Genomic DNA, 25,067 nt, shown 5'->3' on the forward strand with positions numbered 1-25,067 from the left:
ACATTATTCTACTTAGATGAAGTTCAAAACATTGCAAAACCAAAAATAAATTGTATAGGTATACATACATATAAAATAAATCTGTAGGAAGAAAAGCAAGGTCACAGTAAATATTCATTAATATGGTGGTTACTTGGTGGGTGGAGGGGAAGTGTTTGGGATTTGGGATGGGTATAAACAGTAAGTGGGTACCAGAATAAGTAGCAGGCCTGAGATGCTATCCTTAGAAAGACCTGCTTGTAAGTTTAGACCTTGGCTAGCGTCTGGGAGCTTAGATTTCATCTTGGGAGGGTTCCCACCATTGCCTAATAAGAGTGGCTCACAATATGGTTTATGCCAAACACCTGCTTTCCATCCGGAAGTCTTGAATTTTGGTACATGCCAGGCAGAGGGAGCTGCATGTGCAGTTCCCAGCGAAAACCCTTGGCACTGAGTCCCTAATGAGCTTCTCTAATAGGCAACACTTTACACATGTTGTCACGACTCATTGCTGGAAGAGTTAAACCCATCCTACTTGACTCGCCTGGGAGAGGACTCTTAGAAGCTTGCACCTGATTTCCTTGTGCCTTTTCCCTGTGCTGATTTTGTTTTGTATCCATTCACTGTAATAAATCATACTGTGAATATGACCTGATTCCGAGACTATGAGTCCTCCTAGCTAATATCAAAGCTAGTGTTGGTTTTAGAAATCCCTTTCAGTGAGGGCTATACAGGTGTTCTTTCAAAAATTTTTATATCTTTCATATATTATAAATATTGCATGTATTTACCGATTAATCAAAAGGAAAATAAAAGGTGAAATGAATAGGAGTTACCCAAGTAAAGATGAGATGTGATTGTGTAGAAAGCGTTCCAGTAAAATGAAATAGCATGGCAATGTCTAGAATCAAACCACAGAATATCTCATTCAAGGAACTGAAATTATGAACAGAGGAATCAGAGGAAATGGTAAAACTGGAGAAGTAATCAGAAGTAGCCGTGGTTGTGTTCTCCATGAAAAAGTCTTCCCAGTTCCTGCCGACCCCATCTTCCCTCCATGTACTGCCCCTTCTCCTCCTAATTTTCATCTATGGTGTGATGCAAACGTTGAGACACCTTTTTTTCCCATTAGCATCCCCTTTTTTCCATTGCCGTTTATTAGAAAGACTATGAATTACCTTGGTACGTTTTTGAAAATGAATAAACTATATATGTGTGGGAATGTATACACATATGTGTATATTTCTGGATTTTCTAGTCTTCTCTGTTGATACGTAGGTTGATTCACACTCCACCACCACACGACATTATCTTGAAGCTATAGCTTTATAATAGTATTTTAGATCACATAGTAGACGTCCTTCCAATTTTCCTTAAAATTGTCTTAGGTATTCTAAATCCTTTTCATCCTCATATATTTGGAATCAGCTTGTCTATTTCTAAGGGGGGGAAAACCTGCTTTTTAAAAAATTGCACTAAACATTTAAAACATTTTGAGAAAAACTGACATCTTAACAATATTGCCTTCACGCCATGAATGAGGTTATCATTCTTGCTTGGATTATAATTCAGTAATATTTTATTTTGTTCAAATTGTTTCTGCTTTGGCACTGGGAGCTCTTTCAGTTGGTTCCTGTGTTGCTTTGATACACACCATCATTGTGTGTGTGTGCCTGTAGTTCTTCCCAGGTGTTCAGTGAGGATTTCTCCACTCCGGCTGATGAGAACTCAGTATCTCCTAGTTCTGGGAATTGTTCAGCTTTGGGCTCCCAAGTGCTTTTCTTTGCCTGACCTCGTAGAATTTTCTCTAGGCATGTGCTGCTTTGTAGTCAGCCAAAACTCAAGGTGACCTCTATGATGATTTCTGGAGCCCTTTCTTTAGGATAGATATATTTAAAAATTATTTATTTAGCTGTGCCGGGTCTTAGTTGCCACGTGCAGGATCTTCATTGCAGCATGCAGGATCTAGTTACCTGACCAGGAATCGAACCCAGACCCCCTGCACTGGGAGCTTGGAGTCTTAGTCACTGGACCACCAGGGAGGTCCCTGGAGCCCTTTCTCCACATAGCTCTCTCCGCTCTAGCATCCTGTCCTCCAAATTCCAGCCACCTGTCCAAAATCTGATCTCTGTCTCCTCAACTCAGTAAGACTCTCATGCTCTGTTTGGGTTCCTCCTCCCCACCTGTGGTCCAGAAAGAGCCACCAGGAAGAAAGTAGACGTGTTGCTGGGATACCGTTTTTATTATCCTTCTCTGTCTAGTGCCCAATGTCTGAAAACAATTGTTGCTTATGTTTTGTACATTCTCTAGTTGTTACTATAAAAGGCCAGTGCAGTACCAGTATTCCATCATAGGAGGAAGCACAACGCCCTCTACTAGGGTTGGCCAAAATGTTCGCTCAGGTTTGTCCATAAGATCGTACAGAAAACCCAAACGAAATTTTTGGCCAGCCCAATATTTTGGTTGCTATTTTACTTGGTAAATATTTCTGTAATCAATTACAGTTACTAATATAACTTCCATGTATGGGCATATAGAAATGCAATTGTCAGGGATTCCCTGGCGGCCCAGTGGTTAGGACTCTGCACTCTCACTGCTGAAGGCCTGGATTCAGTCCCTGATCGGGGAACAAAAATCCCACCAGCTGTGCGGGGAGGCCAAAATAAAAAAAAGAAATGCAATTTTCTTAAACTATTAATAATTCTATAACTTGTCTGTAGATGTTTTTAAAGCTTTATATTCAGATAGTTGTGTTAAAATAATATTTTGTGTGTTTTTCTTTTCAGTTCTTAGCATTTTTATTTCTTTGTCTTGCTGCATTGGTTTGGGTTTCTGGGATAATGTAGAATACAACTGGTAATAATGGACATCCATTCTTATTCCTGGTTTTAAAAGGAATGTTTGATATTAGCTGTAGCTATTTTTTTAAGATCCTGATTAAAATACAAGTTAAGGAAGCTGTCTTTTACAATTCGTTTGTGGTTTGTTTTGCGGTATGCTGGAAGAATGTCCCCTCCCCCCAAGTTATATTTACTTCCTAATCTCTGGACCCTGTGAATATCACATTACACAGCAAGAGTGAAAATTAATTTACATGGCAAATGATGTGATTAAGTTAAGGATCTTGAGAGGACTTTATCTTGAATTATCAGGGTTGGCCCTAAATGCAATCATATGTACCCTTAGAAGAGAGAGGCAGAGAGAGATTTTATACAGACAGACACAGAGGAGAGGTCCAGGTGTGGATAGAGGCAGAGATCAGAGTGATGTCACCATCGGTCAGAAAACATCATACAGAGTGAAGTAAGTCAGAAAGAGAAAAACAAATACCGTATGCTAATGCATATATAGGGAATCTTAAAAAAGAAAAAATGGTCATGAAGTACTTAGGGGCAGGATGGGAATAAAGATGTAGACCTACTGGAGAATGGACTTGAGGACACGGGGAGGGAGAAGGGTAAGCTGGGACGAAGTGAGAGAGTGGCATTGACATATATACACTACCAAATGTAAAACTGATAGCTAGTGGGAAGCAGCCGCAGAGCACAGGGAGATCAGCTCGGTGCTTTGTGACCACCTAGAGGGGTGGGATAGGGAGGGTGGGAGGGAGGGAGGCGCAAGAGGGAAGACATATGGGGACATATGTATATGTATAACTGATTCACTTGTTATAAAGCAGAAACTAACACACCATTGTAAAGCAATTATACTCCAATAAAGATGTTTAAAAAAACACAAAAAAAACATTAGGAGAAGCTGTGAGAGGCAAGAACTGACTCTCCCCTAGAGCCTCTGAGGGGAGCCTGACCCTGCTCACATTTAGATTTCTTATTTCTAGCCTTCAGAACTGTGAGAGAATTATTGCTTTAAGCCACCACATTCATGGTAATTTGTTATGGCAGCCATTGGAATCTAATATTGTTTTTATTTAGTTGTGATATTGAATCACATCAAATGCATTTGTTTTGCATCCACTGAAACAGTCATATAGTTTTTCTCTTTTAATCTCTCTTTTTTTACTCTTCGTTGCAGTGCACGGGCTTCTCATTGCGGTGGCTTCTCTTGTTGTGGAGCACAGGCTCTAGGAGCGCGGGCTTCAGTAGTTGCAGCGTGTGGGCTCAGTAGTTGTGCTGCATGGGCTTAGTTGCTTTGTGGCATGTGGGATCTTCCTGGACCAGGGATGGAACCCGTGTCCCCTGCATTGGCAGGCGGATTCTTAATCACTGTGCCTCCAGGGAAGTCCCTCTTTTAATCTCTTAAAATGTGAATTACATTAATTAATTTTTCTAATGTTAAACCAACCCTATATTCCTGTGATTAATCTAACTGGTTTATGATGTATATATGTATGAATGTATGTTTCATCTGTCTTTTCTGCTGATTCTCATTTATGGTATATAATCTTCAAATGTCGTCTCTAGAGCCTCCAGCTAGAAGAAACGCAGCCCTGCTGACACCTTGATTTTAGCACAGTGAGACCCACTGTGAACTCCTGACCTCCAGAACTGTAAGACAATAAATTTGTGTTGTTTTAAGCCACCAACTTTGTGGTAACTTGTCACAGCAGCAATGGGAAACAAATACACTCATTTCCCTTAAGGATTCATTTGCAGGATTTCCTTAAGGCCTTAAAGGAAGGACCAATATTTCAGAGAGGACGTGTATTTCCTTCTCCTAGTTGTCTAGGGCAGAGGTCCCTAACCCCGGGGCCATGGACCAGTAGCTGTCCCGAGGCCTGTTAGGAACAGGGCCTCACAGCAGGAGGGGAGTAGCGGTGGGCAGGCCAGCGAAGCTTCATCTGGCGCTCCCCCTCGCTCGCATCACTGCCTGAGCGAGCCCTGCACCCTCTCAGCACCCCACCCCTGCTCCATCTGTGGAAAATTGTCTCTCACAAAACCAGTCCCTGATGCCAAAAATGTTGGGGACCGCTGACCTAGGGGCACTACTAGCCCGGGAACTCTTTGAACTACATTAAGGGCTAGAGGTAACATGATTTTGAGCTGCAAATCCGTGTAAAGGCTAGGCTGTGTTATACTTTTCGCTATTCCCCTCTCTTCTTGTTCTGTTAGACAAGGAAAATTTTCTCAGAGTCTCCTGGGTGGAGAGAGATGTGAGTTTACTTCTGTTTCGCCCTAATCCTGGGTTGTAACCCTTTGCAGGTCTAGCCCAGTGTAAAGAGACCCTCCTGTTAGACTTTCCAACTTGGGGGCTCCCAGGCTCTGATTTCTGCCCCTTTTACCCCAGAAGGCTGTCAAAACCCAAAGTTCAAGTTTGTCTGGGATGGACTATGCACTCAAGGCAGAAGCAATTTCGGGGTCTCTCTGGTTCTCACTTTCTTTAAGTTTTGCCCTGTTTTCAGCGCTTTTGACGCTTTTCATATTTTTCTTTCTTTTAGCCAGAATTTGTTGCGGTTTTCAGTAACGGGACTGATCTGAATAACCTAGCCCAACATATTCCCAGGCACCTATTAAAAATTTTGTCCTCTGAATCTGTCAGTTCTACCATCTAAACTTTTGGATGATCTGATTTTGCTGTCTTGTGTTTCTGCTGGCTCTCACTCACGATGCTTTGTTTTCCTGTTCATTTATTTGTTTGTTTAATTATAATCTCATTTTCAATAGACCTTTATTTGTCAAACTTCTTTGAAGGTTAGGTTGAAGTCACTTACCCCCAGAAAAAAATTGCAGTTGTATTTTCAATTGCCTGGAGGCATGCCGACCCAGTACCAATTAAAAATAATTCCTTTGCTTGAGGTTTTCTACATCACCCAGGTATTATGAAGTGGACCACAAACATGCATGAGGTCTGACTTGTGGTTACACATTCTTGTGGGAATTTCTGCCCTCTCTTTACTCAGTTCTGATGTTGATACAGGAATTTCTGTGCCGCTCCCTCCTCCCTCATCCGCCAACACCTTTTGTTTTTGTTTTATTCTTCCCTTTACACTTTAACCACTTTGCTGATGGTTCCCTTTTGACACTTAGCTTTGTACAAGGTTCTTTTTATAAGACTAAGAGAGTAGATCTTAAAAGTTCCCATCACAAGAAAAAACAAAATTTTGTAACTATGTATGGTGATAGGTGTTAACTAGACTTATGGTGGTGCTCATTTTGCAATATATACAAATATCGAATCATCATCTTGTACACCTAAAACTAATATAGTGTTATTTGTTTAATTATTTAAATTAAAAAGACTCCATAACTTGGCCATCTCATGTCCTATGTACATATCAAAATCAAAGCTTAGTGACACCAGGGATTGGCAGTGTTCTGCCATTACAGTGCTTCCTTATTTCTCTAGATTTCTGCCTCTACTTTTTTTGGCTTCTAAGACTGCTTTTACTCTTTATCAACCTAGCAATACATTTAAAAAGAAAATTTAAATATTTTAATGAGTATTGGTAGTTGCTGTGCAATGGAGGTGTTTAGGAATCTGCTCTGTCATTCTGTCAGAAATTCATCATTTTAAAGTGTCAACAGTCTGCTGGAATTTAAGGGACTAAGGCTATAGTTCCTAAAGTAGGCACCATGGTGTCCTGACCTCCAGAAGTCCTTCCTGACCTGGAGGATAAGATTAGATTCCATTTCACCACCATTTTATGCCTTGAATGCGAATTCTTTCTGCCTTCATACTCAATTCTCTTTTATAACTCTTCTTGATTACTAACCCATTCCTCTCTACAAGCAGTTTATGTGAAGTAAGTCAAAATAACATGACAGGCATATGATCGTTAAGAACTTTTTGAACTTTACATAGCTCTCTTATCTCTTCTTATTAGAAGCAGAACAAAACAATAAAACAAAATCTTAACCCAGGGCTTCTCAGACAAAGATGGGCATTACATAGCAATAAAAGGGTCAATCCAACAAGAGAATACAACATTTGTAAATATTTATGCACCCAACATAGGAGCAGCTAAATATATAAGGCAAAAATTAACAGACTTAAGGGAGAAATAGGCAGTAGTACAATAATAGTAGGGCATTTTAATACTTCACTTACATCAGTGGATAGATCATCCAGACAGAAAATCAATAAGGAAACGTCAGCCTTAAATGACATGTTGTACCAGATGGACTCAACAGATATATACAGAATATCCCCTCCGAAAGCAAAAGAATACACATTCTTCTGGAGTGCACGTGGGACATTTTCCAGGATAGATCTTATGTTAGGCCACAAGACAAGTCTTAATAAATTTAAGAGGATTGAAATCATCTCAGGCATCTTTTCCAACCACAGTGGTGTGAAACCAGAAATTAATTATACAAAGAAAACCAGAAAATTCACAAGTATGTGGAGATTAAACAACATGCTACTGAACAACCAATGGGTCACTATGTTGTATGCCTAAAACTTATATAATATTGTACATCAACTATACCTCAATTTTAAAAATATATAAAAAAAGAATGCTCAAAAAATAAAATAAAAAGAGGGAAATCCTGCCATTTGCAACAACATGGATGAACTTGGGGGACACTATTATAAGTTAAATAAGCCAGTCACAGAAAGACAAATATTGCATAATCTTACTTATCTGTGGATTTTTTTCTGAAAAAGGTTAAACTCATAGTAACAGAGAGTAGAATCTTTGTTACCAGAAGCTGGGGGTCAGGGGAGAGGGGAGATATTGATCAAAGGGTACGAACTTTTAGTTATAAGATGAATAAGTTCTAGAGACAGCATGATGACTATGGTTAATAATAATGTAATATATACTTGAAATTTGCTAAGAGAGTAGATCTCAAGTGTTTTCATTTCCCCAAAAAAGGTGGTAACTGTGGAAAGCGATGGATATATTAATTAGCTTGATTGTGGTATGCATTTCACAATATACATCTAAACATCACCTTGTACACCTTAAATGTATATAATTTTTATTTTTCAATCATATCTCAAGCTGGGATGCAGGGAAGACCCTGTCTCCAAATACAGTCACATTCTGAAGTACTGAGGGTTAGGACTTCCACATATGAATTTTGGGAGACACAATTCAGACTATAAAAACACCCAAAACTGATTTTTAAAAAGTGCCTTGAAACCTTCTGACTTAGATTAAAATCTATACAAATTAACATATAAGGAATAAACTCAAATCTTCAGAAAGCCATGATTTTGCTAGTCTTATTATAGGCTTCAGATTGAGCCAAAAGATATTAGCATAAAAACAAAATAGGTATCAGAGAGATATTTGCAGTGTTTATTCAATATGGTGTAGGAAAAAGGAGCACTGAAGCTTGGGTATACGTCAGGGGGAAGGATATAAAAGTTCTAGTCACTATAAGTTTCTTTTTACAATTTAATAATTCAAAGCAACTGTCAGATTATTAGTTTCCCAGCTACCTTGGTGTAGAAGACTTTGCCTTGAATAGTAGACATGAGAATTCCAGTCACTTGAATGAGATATATAGTAAATCAATAAACTTGGATTCTGGGCGGCATATGTCAGTATCTTGTGTTTGGTTATTATTGGTTTGTCCATGAGGCTCTGATCTACTCTGGATGAATTAAATTGAGTTACTAATCCATCAACATATGAGGAATACAGTGGTCACAATGTATTGTCAAAATGTGAGGCCTTATTTGGACAGCCTCGTTGATACCACTTAGCACAGTGCCCTCAATTTATAACAGCTGTTTGTAGCAGAAAGGTAGACAGAGTTTAGGGATATAAGAAAATACCTTTTGGGTGATATGACCTCTTTCATCATACCCTGAGTCTTCTCTCATTGTACTGCAACAAAAGAATTTGGTCTCCTTTTCAATGATCTGAAATAAATGAAAATTCCTATAGTCAGAAAGTTCTGTCATTTCACAATAGCTGCATAAAACTTTAAGGCAGGCGAAACAGCTCCTTCTCACCAGCAACTTGAAGTTATGTCCATTTGGAAAGTCTGGGGAACAACTGAAGGTTGTGTCTGTGGGTTGGGCATATACTTTGGGTCAGGAGTGTGTGTGTGTGTGTGTGTGTGTGTGTGTGTGTGTGTGTGTGTAAGTAGTAAGGAAAGATTCATTGTGAAGGAAAAAGACACGAATCTGTTGGTTTACTCATTGAGGGGCAAAGGTTAAGCTTAAATCAATATTCAAACTACAAAGCCTGGAAATTTAGAGATTTTTTTTTTTAAATCTTTGACCACTACTACTGATAACATGTGCTGTTTTACCTTTAGCTATTTGAAGAACCACTTCTTTAACAGAAAACAAAACACATCTGCCAAACTCAAAATTCCTACTTAATTTAAGTGAAGCTGGTGGAAGTAAAATATTTACTTTGTACCTTTAACATCTTATGATTCTCTCAGGAAATATACCTGGTTTCACTATCAAGTTTGGTGAGTTATACTGTGCTCATTTAAAATAATAAGATTGGGAATTCCCTGGCGCTCCAGTGGTTATGACTTCGTGCTTTCACTGCCATGGGCCTGGGTTCAATCCCTGGTTGGGGAACTAAGATCCCACAAGCCACATGGTGGGGTCAAAAAGAAAAAAATAAAATAAAACAATAAGATACAAAATTACCAAATTATTGAAATGGGGCAAAAATATTTTTTAAAAAACCCTTGCAATCCCAGCACCCTAATAGAATTATCTTTATTTTTTATATCATTTTTCAATCTTTGCATATATACTCTTAAAACTAAAATATCAATACATTAAGTTTGTTTTGTATTCTTTTGTATTTAATAGGCTAACATATGCATTTTCCCTTTCCTGTATTTCTAGTCTTATTCTAACCATTAAAAATATTTTAAAAATTGTGATTAAGCAAACATAACATAATATTTACCATTTAATTATTTTTAAGTGTACAGTTCTGTGACACTAAGTACTTTCATAGTCTTGTGCAACCATCATCCCCATTCATTTCCAGAACTTTTTCATCTTCCCAAAATGAACTCTATGCCCATTAAACACTAACTCTCCATTTCCACTCTCCCCTGGCAACCCCCATTCTACTTTCTGTCTTTATGAACTTGACTATTCTAGGTCCCCCATATAAGTGGAATCATACAATATTTGTCTTTTTGTGACTGGCTTATCTCACGTAGTATAATATCTTCAAGTTTCATCCATGTTGTAGCAGATGTCAGAATTTCCTTCCATATTAAGGCTGAATAATATTCCATTGTATGCGTATACCCCATTCTGTTTTGTTTGTCCATTTACCTGTCAATGGACACTTGGGTTGCTGCCACTTTTCTTTTTTTTTTTTTTGCGATACTCGGGCCTCTCACTGTCGTGGCCTCTCCCGTTGCGGAGCACAGGCTCCGGACACGCAGGCTCAGCGGCCATGGCTCACGGGCCCAGCCGCTCCGTGGCATGTGGGATCCTCCCGGACCGGGGCACGAACCTGTGTCCCCTGCATTGGCAGGCGGACTGTCAACCACTTCGCCACCAGGGAAGCCCTGCTGCCACTTTTTAGTTATTGTGAAAGCGCCACTATGAACATGGGTACACAGATATCTGCTCAAGTCCCTGTTTTCCTTTCTTTCGGGTGAATCCAGAGGTGGAATAGCTGAATCATATGCTAATTCTATTTGATTTTTGAAGAACCATTGTATTGTTTCCCACAGTCTAATCATTGTAATTGGCTATATAATATTCCATTTTGTTTCTGTGTCCTAATTTACTAAACCATTCCCGAAGTGTTTCCTGAGGAATCTCAAGTTTTCATTTTTTTCACTGGATGGAAATTAGTTCTGGTTTAGATAGTGCTCCAGGTTTTTTGCCCTTGTTTAAAAATAACTCATATACATATATAGCTACTTCTGATGGCTGATAATTGTTTTTTGCTTACTGCCACCTCACAATGACTCCCCTTATCCAGGACGTGCCCTATCGATGGGACTAAGTCCTCTCTAGCTAGACTTCTGCTTTCCAATGTGGTGGCCACTAGCATATATTTAAACTTGAGCCAATTAGAGTGAAATAAAATTAAAAACTTATTTTCTCAGTTGCGCATGCCATAGTTCACATGCATGATAGTCGCACGGAGCTAGCGCCACTGAATTGGGCGTCACGGATATAGAACATGTCCACCATCTCAGAAAGCTCTATGGCGAGGGCTGCTTCAGACTGTTTTTGACTCTGACCACTTGGTTACGGCTGAATTAGAGCCTATGAGTTACTTCCCCAAATGATTAAGTCCTAGGGGAAAGGCCAATGATAACTGCACTTGGAAGAGAATGCCATAAACTCTGGAATGTGAGTTTCATAATTCACAATTGGGAATATTGCTTCCAGTGGCTGGGCTACTCCTGCCCGCTATTTCCCACATTAATCTTCTTCAGAAAATGAATTATTGGTCTTAAGTTTCTCGGTGATGATCACCTAATCCAAGCTGGGTCAATCCAGTTCCTTACTTTCCTCTTAAGGACTTTGGAACTGGGAAGGAGAGGCTATCAGTCAGGTCCTCTAGATGTTTAGAACTATAAAACCAGGAGCGACAGTCATATCCCACTAAGTAAAACAGAGAGTGGATAAAGCAACAGAAGGAAAACTCAAGCTGGTAAGCAGATAAGGCTGCTTTAGGCTTTCTAAATTCTGGTTTGGGTGCCTTCCTTAGGCCCATCTGCATTCCTGACTTTGGAGAAAAATCTGCATCCTAATGGTGAATTCTTTAATGCTTAAGCTAGCTCGAATTGGTTTGTTACCTGGGAATCAGAATCCTAATATACATAGATACATAAACTACACACATGGGCATTGACATGTTCACATCGTAGAGGTGTGGGTAGTTGTGCACAAACTTTGCATTTACTCTTTGCACTGGGCCTCCAGACTCCCCTTTACCCTCCTCTAACATTTCTCTACTTTTCCTCTTGCTTTACTTCCTTCTCACTAAAAGAGTGTGCTTAGGTTGTCCTCTGCCTATTTTATTTTTCTTTTCCGTCCCTTGGTCAAAATACGCCTTCTGCAATCCTTCTGGCTATGGAAGCTATATGAAATCAAGTCCTGTAATATGTTAACAATGGATTTAATTCTTTTTTTTTAAATATAATTCTTTAGCTTGTATTGCATCTTAATCTCTCAGGCCTAAGTAATTCGGTCAACATTCATTCATGAATGACTGAATAAATAATCCCTCATAGGCCAGAGCGGCAAATGTTGAGTGGTAAAAATCTGGCATGAGCAGAACTGAGTGGGTACTTCCGCAAGTCACAGCATGCTACTGTAGATGAACTGATTAGGAGAAACCTCTGGCAGGAGGAAAGAACGAGAGCAACAGCACCCCAGAAGGCAGAGGCACACAAGTGTCCTAGGTAGGAAAGCACTCAGTGTTGTCAAGGAACAAAGGAGACCACTGTGACCAGAGTAAAGAGGACAGGGGAAGTAGTGTGAGCTGAGATAGGTAGGACCTTCGGGCCATAATAAGAGGTTAAGATAATATCTGAAGTGCAGTGGGAAAGTCTTAAAAAGATTTAAACAAGTGAGTGACCTGATCTGATTTGTGTATTAAAAAATTCCCCTCTGGCTAGAGTCTGGAGGATGAATGACAGGGACCAGTTAGTTAGGAGGCTACTGCAATTGTTGGCAAGAGATCACAATGGCTTGGCCTATGAACTTTGTGACACATTCGAGATTTTGAAAGTGGACATATAAGCTCTTACGAAAAATTATCCGTTTTACCTTCTAAGTAGCCAGCCACCGTATTAAAGCTGTCAATGAAGTAGGCTCTAAAAAGCAGACCCTAAAATGTCAAGAGGCGCCTGCCTTCCCCAGTTTCACACGGTTCTGGGCTCAGCTCTTACATTAGTACCTTGATTCCAACAATCCTCTAGAGAAAAATTCTGCCGTCATCTTTCCCCCCTTTCCTTTGAGTGAACTTCGGAGAAGTGATTGCTGAAAAATGACTCCCAGTAAGACGACAGTGGTGTTTGGGGTTCAGTGATACACCCCTAACTTTTAATTTAAATGCTCGCTTTGAATTTGGTATCGGTTATCTTACATTGCACGACGTGAGAGAGAAGGCGTTTTGCTAGCAGCATCTATTTCATCTAGGAAAACGGTATTCACCCTCTGCCTCTAAACCTAGGGCAAAATTCCTTTAGAATAATTCATCTTTCATAAAAGATGGGTTCTTTCGCCTATGGAAATCTTGTGCGTTCTGGGCACGGCTTCCCGCTGTACAGACAAATGCACTCATTGTCTAGACCACGCCGGTCCCCCCCGGATTTTATGCAGCGTGCATTTCCTGCACTGAGCTGCTTGCTCGCTGCAGGCGTGCTTCCCTCGTCCCCCTGCCCCCGCCCGGATCCAAAGCTTTTGTTTCTAACGTTTTCTCCCGACGCTATTAAAATGCTTGGGCACATCGTTACCAAATAAGTGGCTGACTAGGAGCTTTTCCGGCTGTTAACCTTTAGGCCAACGTCCAGTAAAGTTCTGAAAAGCAACTAAACCTCATGTAAAGGGGCCAAGCCACATGGAAACAACGGAAACGTGTATATTGCCTAAACTTGCCGGAGGGACATTTGAGATTTTCTTAGAGCAATGCTTTGCAGTGGCCCCAAGGGCGCTCCAAGAGGCAGCAGCACTCGCTTCCGCAGCGGCGAGGAGGTGGGGTGCGGGTGAGGGGCAGGGACCCCGGGAGCCGAGATGAGCGGGGCCTCCTGGCGGCGACGCTCTGGCCCGCGCGTGCTCGATGGTTCCGCGCGGCGGCCCGGGCCTGCGCGGTCCCGTCGCCAGGGGGCGCGCTGGCAGGCGCCGCGGATCTCCGAGCTGCGCGGCCCGACTCGTGTCCGCCATATTGGATGCCGCAGCCGCTGCTGCCAGCGCTTCCTCCTCCGTCTTCGCCGTGCGCTGCTGGTTCCTACGGCCCGAGCGGCGGGGAGGTGAAACAGGAGCCTGTCGGAGGAAGAGGAAGAAGGGGGTGGAGAGTGTAGGGGACCGGGCTAGGGGGTGGAAGCCCGAGACCGAGCGGGGCGGAGAAGAGAAGGCGCCCAGCCCCTCCCCCGCCCGCTGCCAACCAGCCCCGGCAGCGCCTCTGTTTCCCGGACCGGCGCTCCGCCCGCCCTAGCGGCCATGCCGGGGCCTCGCTGCCCCTAAGGGAACCTTTCCCTGCCGGTGCTTGCCCTTCCCCTCCTGCCCGGGGTCGCAGCGGCCCGGCCTCCCGCCGGCGCCCCCCTCCTCGCAGCCGCGTTGCCGCCCCCGTCTCGCTCTCCCCACCCAGTGCAGTGGCCGCCGCCTCTTCCGCCGCCGGGCTCCGAGCCTCCGCACCGACAACATGGAGGCTGTGAAAACCTTCAATAGCGAGGTTGGTATTGTACTTTAGCCTCCTCTCCTGCCCACGCTCCCCCCAACCCGGAACGAGGCCACTGCGGGAGGGTGGGCACTGGCCCGCAGTGCTTTTCAGGGTGGGGCGAGTGGCGGCCTAGCTGTGGCCGTGGGGGAGGGGTGTTTCTCTGCCCCGGCGCCCCTCCCCCGATTCCGTGGGCGGAGGGCTGGAAGAGGGCCGCCCCGGGGCGGAGGGAGGTTCCGGTGTCTCCAGCAGAGTACTGAGTGGCTGCGGGGCTGGAGGGAAGGCCCGCTTGGGCCCTCCCCCGGAGGCTTACGGCAGGTCTCTCCGGGTCAGTTCCGCCGATGCCTGGCCCGCCCATCTCTTTCCTGGGCCTGCGGGATTTTAACTGGAGGCCGGGCATCACCGCCCAGACCTTTCCCGGGTCCTTAATGAGGCAGGCCGTGATCAGGGGTAGTGCAGGCAGAGCACCTACAGGGGTGATGACCTGTGGTCACCTTGCAAGTAGTGTTTGTTTATAATTGAGATATTGTTGGCTAGGTAACCTGCCAACTAGGGACTTAAGCTAAGGGCATGGTTGATCGGGAGGCGAGATTATTCTGCAATTTCTCCTATTCTTACTCCCCCCCCGTTCTCATCATCCGACATAAAGACAGGCAGGGTGAGTTGTGCATGCAGAGGGAAGATGCTGGAGAAGCATTTCCCACGGGCTCCTTCACGTGTCGTATATAGGGCTAGATTTTTAACAAGCAGGTGTCCAGTTTTCACTGTTTAGTTGAGTTCACTAGTCTGAAGGGAGACAAGTTTTGATAAAATATTTTAAAATCTTTTAAAACTCCGGTAGGAATAGACCTTAATGCTAACATTAAACAAGCATTTAACAAGTACATATCTACACAACCAGAGTTATCCTTACCTGTATGACTTATTTAACAATATTTTAATGTGATGTTAACTAAATTTATATAAATTTTATGAACTTTTCATGTGGAAGTGCTAATACTCCATTCAGTAGTATAATAGTGATATTCTGAACAGGGCAATACTTTAAAAAGCTGTTTTACAATTTTGTTTTCCAAAAGGAGAAAACTCGTTTCCTCCTCCCTCCCACCGTCCCTCTTTTCTCCCTCCCTCCCTAGAATTGACGTTTTGGAAACTTAGCAAAGAGGCTAAAAGTTAGATAATATGTGAATTAAACTCTCCATATTAGACTAGATAGCAGTGACACAGTTACATGAAAGCAAGCATTTTTTTTGGAAAGGATTTTCTTTTTCAATACTGGATTTTCTTTTTTTTTTTAACCGCTTCTTGATACAAATTAGAGCAGTAGACTTGGGAATCTTTTCCATTTTTTTTATGGATTTATAGCTGATAATTTGGGTCAGATTATAAAATTTGGTTCCACCCCACAATACTCTTGTCCTTAAAATCTGGAATAAAAAGTAAGAATACTATATGTTCCAGTTTATTGCTAATAGTTTCATGGCTCTGCGGGGGGGAAAAACAACAGGTCTGTAGCCTTTTTATTTGCTACATGTGGTGCTATAGCACTAAGAGAATGTTAAAGTGTTTTTTTTAATTATAAAAAATATCCTTTCTCTTATTTCCTTGCCATTATTTGTTTACCCTACGCCTTTTTGTTGGGTGCCTCTCCTATTTATCTTGGGGGTTCCTAATATGTACCGTCCTCCATTCCCAGCCCTCCCTGCCATGTGGTAGATACAAACAAGTGGTTAGTACACTGTGGTTGGTCACTGTAAAGCGTGGTGGATTACAGGTGTTAACAATTGGTTTTTCATTTTAGCATTGATGTTAAGGGTAAGGAGTCTAACATTTAAATGGCTGGCTTGATGCTTCAACTCTTCTCTCAGCTAATCTTCATAAGAACTTGAGATTTGTGGTAGTATTCTCAGTTTATGTAGCACTCTCTCTTTTCCCCTTACGTATTTCAGAGACCTTAAAACATCTTTTAACTTCCTATTTACTAATACGTTCGCACTTCACCATATTTGAAAATGGGGTTGGCTTAAAAATTGTAGCAGTTAACAGTCATAGAATTGAGGAAGGGCAATAGATTTTGAAGGAGATTCAGAAGAATATACTTTTTTTTGCTTTAAACTGAAAGTACATCATCCTGTTTTTTTCTGATTTCTGAATATAGTTTCTGTGAATATCTATAACACTTGCTGATGTAGTAAAAGTTTGTTGTTGCAAGGAAGTATATAGTGGGAAATAGTTCAGTAATGATGTTTTTCCATTAAATCACGTTGCAAAGTGCAAAAATGAAAAAGGAATCTGAGTTACAGGATTAGGAGAAAAGGATGTTTTATAATGTTTACTTGCAGTGAATTTGGCTTTTAAAGGCATCTATCCTTGGGCTGAGCCCAACAGAACTTTCTCTGGCAAGTTTAAAGGTATCTTTGAAGCACTGAATTGTCAAGAAGTGCCATTTGCTTGATAAGGCACCACAATTTAGCTCTATATGTATAATGTTTAAAATAAGAAATGCTTAGCTTTTATAACTTGCTAATTATCAGGTTTTTCAAGATTAAAAAAAAAGACAAGCAAGCAGATCTTGGCTTGAAAACAGGAATGTGCCAGAGATTTTAAAGTTCAGAATGTAGGCTTTTAATCTGCAGATAGTGGCTAAGTCTCAGTCTGAACGTGTGGGGTCTTCTGCAGGATATGTCCGAGTCATGATGGCGTGTCTGCCTCCCTGCCTCCCTCCACCCCCCCAACCCTTTTCTCAAAGGGGCTTTGTGCCTCCCTACCCCTTTTCAAATGCACTGTCAGAAGATCCTTTACGTGGTAAATCCCTCGTACGTATCATGAGTTAAATGAGATTGAGGCTCAAGAACTGATATTTAAGTGCTCATTGTGCTAGTTTTGTGGGAAAACTTTAATTTCCAGTTAAGCATCATCCTTGTGATAAAAGTTTTCAGAACTAATGTCAGTTCTGAAATGATGAAAGAAAATTTGTCCAGGATGGAATATAAGATTCCCTAACGGTCAGTGCTTGACCTGAGCGGTTAATTCCAGAAGAATTATCATCATTACAAGGTATTGTAGTTACTGCTGCTCAAAGATGGTGGCATTTATTTGTTATGATGGTTTAGAGTTCTCACCTCAGTGGAAAGGGTCTCATCTTTATCTGTTTACATCTGTGGATTACGTTAGGACCACAGTTGATTACTGGAATGCAGCAATTTTATGTGAGCTACATATTTGTACTCTGTCCGTAAGACTCCTCCTGTATGGAGGTTATTGTGGTAGCGTTTTTGTTTTTGAAAAGAGGGAAAAGAGAATAGCAATACAGGACCCTTTCCTTAGAAAATTATAACTTAATTGGAGAGGGCATTTTAGTAATATAGGAACTCTTAAAATAATATGTGGAAAATATAAGAATCTCTTATGCATTATAAGAATCTGTTATGCATGTATCAGGAAAACTATTGCAGTTTAATTTTTGAATTTACCTTGGTTCTTAAATTCTTTACTCATCTTTAGGATATCTAAATTCTTAGTGTCTTTTGTTCTTAGGATCCTTTGGTTAGTCCGATAGCTTACTCTTTGTTTCAGGATGTAGCCCATTCCAGAGTCACTTTAACACCCAGTACATTTTCCTCTTCTGTGCCTTGTCTTTCACATCAATAGTGAAATCCCATCTTCATTTTATTCCATTTCCAAGTTTGTATCCAGAGTGTTCATTTGGTTAACTACAGGACTTTTAATACAGTCTTTCCACCGATATCTAGTAGTAGGCATGGTTTGGTAGAGAACAGTGGGAAAGGTAACGGGAATAATAAAAGCATGTGAAATTTGTTTTTATATTTTCCCCTTGTGGTTCAGGAAAGGGAATTTATGTGAAGTAGCTATAAAACGTTGCCTTTTTCTTTTCTTTTTCATGTATGGGGGAAGTCTCTCTCTCCTTTTTCTCTCCTGTTTTGATTTTCCAGTGGGAGTTTTAATTAGTGTTTTTTTTTTTTTTTTTTTTTTTTGCGGTACGCAGGCCTTTCACTGTTGTGGCCTCTCCCCTTGCGGAGCACAGGCTCCAGACGCGCAGGCTCAACGGCCATGGCTCACAGGCCTAGCCGCTCTGCGGCATGTGGGATCTTCCCGGACCGGGGCACGAACCCGTGTCCCCTGCATTGGCAGGCGGACTCTCAACCACTGGGCCACCAGGGAAGCCCCAGTGGGAGTTTTAATTGTAACAATTAGTCTATCTTTTTTGTTTCTACCTTGTGAAAATCCCTTAAAGACGTAGCAGTCTTGGTGTTATAAAGGAAGGAAGCCTTCACTAACCCCTCCGTGCCCCCAGTGGTTTAGGTCAAGGTTTCTCAGCCTGGGCCCTATTGATATTTTGGGCTGGATAATTATATGTTGTGAGGAGCTGTCCTGTGCATTACAGGATGTTTAGCAGCAACCCTGGCCTCTACCCACTAGCTCCCCCATTGTGACAACCAGGAATGTCTCCAGATACTACCAAATGCCCCTTGGGGGGCAAAATCGACCATGGTTGAGAATCACTGATTTAGGTCCCCTGTTAAACTGTCTTAAAACACTGTGCTTTTCCTTCTAGTGATAACTACAATTTTAAGTAGTTAGCAGTAATCTTTCCCACCATATTATAAATTACATGAGGACAGTGACCACGTATCTTTATTGCTTCATATCCTTGGTACATAGCATAGTGCCTTAGTACATAGTATATGCTAAATAAAGATTTCTTGAATGGATAGCTTGATGGTATAGTAGGTAGCTGAATGGCCTGGACCAAGGCAGTTAACATTTCTGGACATTTGGTTTTCTCCTCTGTGAAATAAATGATTGATTTGAGATTTTTAGGTTCCCTATTAGTTGGGAGATTCTTTGACTAAATATGAAATTAATGTTTTGGAGGACTTAGTATGTATAAGCATTATTTTGAAGGTCATTTTATGGCATTGTAGGCGTATAGGAGTTTAGATGGGAAATTTAAAATCAAAACTCTGATTTGTTTATGATTTTCACTTCTTACTAAGAGGGGATAGTGGGAAGGGGACTATTCCATTGAAAGTTCCAGTTAGATTTAATCCATCCTAAATTTTATATTGTGTAATTATGCTATTTTCAAATCCTTTTTGCTTTGTTTTTCATTTTAAAACAACATATGGTAAAAGTTGTGTTTTTAACTAATTTAAAAAATTTAGAATACAAGGATAATTGAGACTGATAATAATGATTTTGGGGACTCTGAGAGTGTTTCAGTCATTCAGGATTAAATATAAAAATTTTTTGGCAACATTGAAATTCATAAGATATATATAGTTCAGCCGTTCTACTTTAGGCTAGCATTGAGTTTGTTACAGTAATTTTGATTGGCATTTAGGGGACATCTGTATTCCCCAGTCTTCTAAATAGTCATATTTTATGATCACTTGCTCCATTTTTTTAGAAGTATAGTTGGCTTAGAATTAGTGCTGGTATTGCTGCTTGTACATGGAATTTTAGGTATTTCTTCTGGGCCAGTTTTCCTGTTATTGGACAACAACTAACTCATAATGGTTTGAGAGAATGTAATCAATCTTGACCTTGAACAGTGGCTGAGCTCCTGAGCTCTTAAGTGAGCTCATTTTATCTGGTTTTGTTTTCTCAACATCTTTCTCTACTCCTCTCTCTCAGGATTGTGCCTCTCTACTCCTGCTTGTACAGACTGCTTTTCCAGCAGCATGGACACAAGAAGCATAGTAAGATGATTATGACCCACATAAGGCAGGCCCTTTGGAAAATACTTAGGGTTAAATTGGTAGTGAAATGATGTCTTGATTATATGGGAAGTACTTGGGAAGCAGAATAAAGTTTGTCACTTAGAGTATGTTGGTAATCTGAAAGAGAACATGTAGGGAATAAGTTGAATTTTTCACAAAAAATAGGTTAAGTGAAAAAAAAGTTACTGTGCTTAGTAGTGAGTATAAATCATATCTAAACTCTTGTGCATTTACTTGCATTCTGCTCCGTATAGTTTTTTGTATAAGAAATATTACTTATGTATATAATGTGAGTAAATTGCAAATCTCTGAATTTGGTGGTAGGAAGTAAAATACATCTTATATTTTGAGGAAGTTCTTCAAACTATAAGATGACAACAGATCATTGACAGATGTTGTGTAGTAATGGAAAAACAAGACTAAATCAAATTTTTGATTTTCTAATTATAGAGGAGCAGATTTTGTTAGCGGTACTATTATGAGAAATAAATGCTGGTGAGAAATGTTTCTGTAGCTTCTGATTCCTTGTCTGAGTTAGTTCTATCTTAAGTTTGATGGTAAACATGATGCATTTGATCTTTCTGATTCTGGTTTTATGCATTTATTTCGTCTTTGTAATTCTGCTTTGCCAGTTTCTGATACACCATATTTTAAAGTCAAGGAAGGGTATGTAAATATGTTACGGTATCTACTGTAGGTCAGGAAATACGTTAGGAACTTTGACTCTATTTAGTCAGAATGGGGAATATAGATTATTTGTTCATGTTTTTAAAAGACATTTGTGGCTGTTAATTTAATGTATGCCAAATTTGTTTTTAAAATAATTCTGCAACTTAGTATACTTTATAAAGACTGACTAGTATACTTTATAAAGACTTAGGATTTCATTCGTTTATTCATTTAACCAGTACTTAATGAATGCTTACCATACACCAGCCGTTTTTCTGTCTGCTGGGATACAGTTGTAAACAAGACAAGCGAAAAGCATACCCTCTTTGAGCTTATGTTCTTGTAATCCTTTTTCTTTCACCTCATCAGCTTTGTGTGCAATGACCTTGCTGCAGAGCTAGTGAGGCTGGGCAGGCGTTACTGACTCTGGGCTTGCTTCTTTGCCAGGAACTGCGTGGGATTGAGCAAGTAGACTTCTTAAACAAGAATGTGATCTTACATTTTCAACAACGGGGAAATAAGACAAGCTACCCTATTTTATTTTAAACTAAATTGTCGTATTAAATCTCCATTTGGCATTTTGGAATCATAACTGTTTTTAGAGAACACAGTTTTAAGGATGTTTTCTTTTGTGAGTGAGATATTAATTAGTCTCCATGTGTAAACAATTAAAAAATACTTTTAAGTGGTGACCAAACCCTTATGAGTTTGGAAGGATAAATTAAGGAATATTTTTATTTTTGAAACAAACTTTCCCTTGATTTGAGTGCATGAAAAAAATTTGGTGTCTCTCTTTTTCTCTCTTCTATAAACACTAATTTTCTGAATTTGATTTAATTCCTTGGGGCTTGTGAGTGAAGGATGAAAAGTTTGGATCATGTATTTTATGATCTTGGGAACTTGGGAAATGATATAATCTTTTTAATCTGGGTCACAGTATCTGAAAGATTGACCAGTAGCCCTGAAACTAATACAAGCTGTATGTCAGCTGTATCTTAATTTTTTTAAAAAGGTTGACAGAGTCCTGGTTAATGATTTTCTTTAGTAATGTTTTTGATACTGTAAAGTTTTATGGTTAAAAAAAAATGATACAGGTATTTGAATTTATTGAAATGGTAAGAAGAATGTTGAATAAGTTAAATTTTTTGCAAACCAAAATACATAGCAAATGTCTAGTTTCTAAAACAGCTGCTTGCTATGGTGAAAAAAATGTCTGGCTTGTGTAATTTTGAAGTATTTTTTGTTTACCAAACATTGTTAAAAGTGAGCCACTTTATAATATATGGTGTTTTATGCACCTCTTTTCTGCAACCATTATTATGTTTCTGTGGATCTTTAGGGTTAATTTGTGAGAAAAGTAGGATAGGTGCTGTCTTCATTTTACAAACAAGGGAACTGAGGCCTGCCATTGTGATTTTACCGAGGAAAAGCAGCTTTGTGTTAGAGCTGAGACTGGAAGGGCCGGCTCTCAACTCCTGGTTGAGATGTAAAGGAGAACCATCACTCGATTTTTCACAATTCTTTTTGCTGGTATAATGTCCAAATATAAATTAACTATTTTTCCCCTTTTTATACTTTATTTTTACGACTTCAGGTTTACAGAAAAGTTGCAAGAGTGATAATTTTTATGTACATTTCATCCTGATTCCTCTATCTAGTTAATTTAATCATATTTGCTTTCCTATTCTCTTTCTCTCTTGACATACACATGAACGACACATGTAAACTTTTTTTCTGAACGTTTGGAGAGTAAACTGCAATTAATGCCTTTTACTTCTAAATATAACTGTCTTTTCTGAAAACAAGGACATTCTCTTATGTAACCATAGTACAGTTACCAAAATCAGGAAATTAATATTGATATAATGCAGTTGTCTGCAGACCTTCAGATTTCACTGTCTGTACCAGTAACGTCCTGAATAAAAGGAGTAAATCTAAATCCTACATCACACCTTGCATTCACTTGTCATGTCTGTCTAGTGTCCTTTAATCTGGAGCAGTTGGTTATTACTTTGTCTTTTGTGACCTTTGATGATTGATGAGAATAGGCCAGTTATTTTTAGAATTCCCTCAATATGGATTTGTCTGCTGTTGCTTTATGATTAGTTTAAGGTTATGCTTCTTTAGCAGGAATAATCCAGAAGTAATATTTTGTCCTCAGGAAGCACATGATGTCTATTTATCCCATTAGTAGGGAGGTTAACTTTTTTCTGCAAGGTTTCTCCATTGTAAAATTACTGTTTTTCCCTTGTGACAGATATCTTTTCTAAAAATTAATTTATTTATTTTTGGCCACTCCATGCGGCTTGCAGAGTCTTAATTCCCCAACCAGGGATCGAACCTGTGCCCCCTGCAGTGGAAGCACGGAGTCCTAACATCAAAGTTCACTCTTCTTTTTTTAGCATCCAGTTAGTTCTTGCCTGAATCAGGACTAAGATGGTTGTCAGATTTTCTAAGTCTGTTGTTTATTATTGGCAGTGCATAAGAGCTTTTCCTTCTCCCCATTTATGTATTTATGCATATCGGTATGAACTCAAGAATTCTTTTCTTATTCATTGGGGTGTTTTGATGTCAGGGCTCCTTCAGGCTGGCACCTGTGTCATTGTGACATGTGCTTATCAGTTTTTGAGTACTTACTTTCTTGTATAATAAGATATTCCCACCCCAGCTCTGGAATCAGCCATTTCTCTGAGGAACCCTAGTTTCTTCTGGTGGTTATCTGTTAACAGATTGAGCTAGAAATTGGGTATATGTCTGAACATGCTTATATGTGTGTGTGTGTGTGTGTATGTGTGTGTGTGTGTATATATATATATACACACACACACATTTTTGTTGTTTATCCATCTGCCTATCTAAAAAGCCATGAGTTCATCCTATCTCCAATAACAGTCCAGCACTGTAGGGTTCATTCTGGCCTTTCCCTTTTGCAAATCTGTAGTTCCTTTCTCTGACAGAAAACTAGTTCCCATTATCCACAATATATTTACTTACTGTTTTATCAATCCTAAAATTACTTATTGTTTTATCAGTCCTAAAATATGCAGAAAGTAGTTGCAGAATTCTAAACCATAGGTCTGAAAACAAACCTATTAACTAGAATTTAGTATTTGTTTATAGTTCATCTTTTTTAGCCTGAGGATATATAGTCAAAATGCAGTGTTCAAAGATTGCTTTGTTAGTTTTTTCTCCCTTAATGTACTTGCTATTCTTTTGAAATATAATTTGGCTTTTTTTTCTCTGTTTGTATTCCTTTGTTTTTTCCTCCATCCGTTTTTGTAATGTTTTAGTATGTAAAATATTAAACATAAATTAACTTTAATCCTCCTTTACTTCTTATTAGTCTCAGCATTATAACCACTTATGCTCTGGTGAAAAAAAAGAGAAATGAAACAAAAAACCATTTCCTTAGTATTCTTCAAATCAAATAAACCAAAATTTAGAGGTTTAGATATGGAGAAGGTCTTAGGTGAAAAATATGTTTCTAGTAGCAGAGATTCAGTTCATAGGTGAAAGTACATATTCAAAAAACTTCCATTCTCTTTTGAATGGAAACTCCATTCACGGTTTCTGTAGAGGGCCAGATGGTAAATATTAGGTTTTGTGGGCTGCTTATGTCTCTTTTGCATAATCTTGTTGGTTTCTCACAGTTCTTTTAAAATGCAAGACCATTCTTGGCTTGAGGGCCTACAAAAATAGGCCATGGGCCATACACTTATGGCCTTACTGCACTCTGAAACCTAAGAACTTGGTTAATAGCATGCTACTTGCAAATCAGAATTATAATTGAGCAGGAAGATATATTCTTTTATAGGCTTTATAAGCCTTTTTAACATCAAAAACAGAAACAAAATAACTTTAAAAGCTGCCTTAGTGAAAATATTTATTCAACATGTTTTTTGAGCACCTACCACCATGTGCAGATGTGCAGGCACTGTTCTAGGCTCTAGAGATTTAAGTGTACAAAACACACCCACACAAAAAACCTCTGTCCTCTTGGAGTTTACATTCAGTTTTTTTGTGTGGGTGTGTACTGGAAATGAACGTTTCTTGTTTTTCCACATTTAGTGACTTCTGATGGACTAAAAGTTTTTTTCGTATTAATTGCAGAGCGAGCATTCTTTCTTGAAAACTTGATAAAAAATGCAGCAAAGGGAGCAAACTTTTAAAAGCTTTGTTCATTTCTTCCTGTCTCCCAGTCATGATGCTTTCATTGTGTAGCTACACTAACTCACTAAAGGAAGAGAAGAGAAACCTCATTTATTGGGCACAGAACCCAGACCTAATTTAGTGATGAGTACACATGTATTACAGATCCTTAAAAAGCTGTTCAACAGTGTACATAACAGTAAATCAGCTAATCTTCCTTTACTGCTTTAATGAATGAATGAAAAAATTTTTTAATTAATTTATTAATTATTTTTGGCTGC

General features: G+C 39.7%; 1 protein-coding gene across 6 annotated transcripts in view; it reads left to right on the forward strand.

Annotated features, from left to right (window-relative positions):
* Window positions 1–13,697: 13,697 nt before the first annotated feature.
* SCAF8 (SR-related CTD associated factor 8) overlaps window positions 13,698–25,067 on the forward strand; it is a 193,645-nt gene continuing 182,275 nt past the window's right edge. For 3 of the 6 annotated variants that reach the window (XR_009558804.2, XM_030853102.3, XM_060283708.2), the window contains exon 1: window positions 13,870–14,239. Coding sequence is in view for 5 of the 6 variants with exons in the window: in XM_030853102.3 (XP_030708962.2) it covers window positions 14,210–14,239 (30 nt within the window). In the remaining variant the exon portion in view is untranslated. The other 3 variants (XM_060283710.1, XM_060283709.1, XM_070043462.1) reach the window with 3 other exon arrangements.

This window comes from Globicephala melas, chromosome 14 (genome assembly GCF_963455315.2).
Source record: "Globicephala melas chromosome 14, mGloMel1.2, whole genome shotgun sequence".
NCBI lineage: Eukaryota > Metazoa > Chordata > Mammalia > Artiodactyla > Delphinidae > Globicephala > Globicephala melas.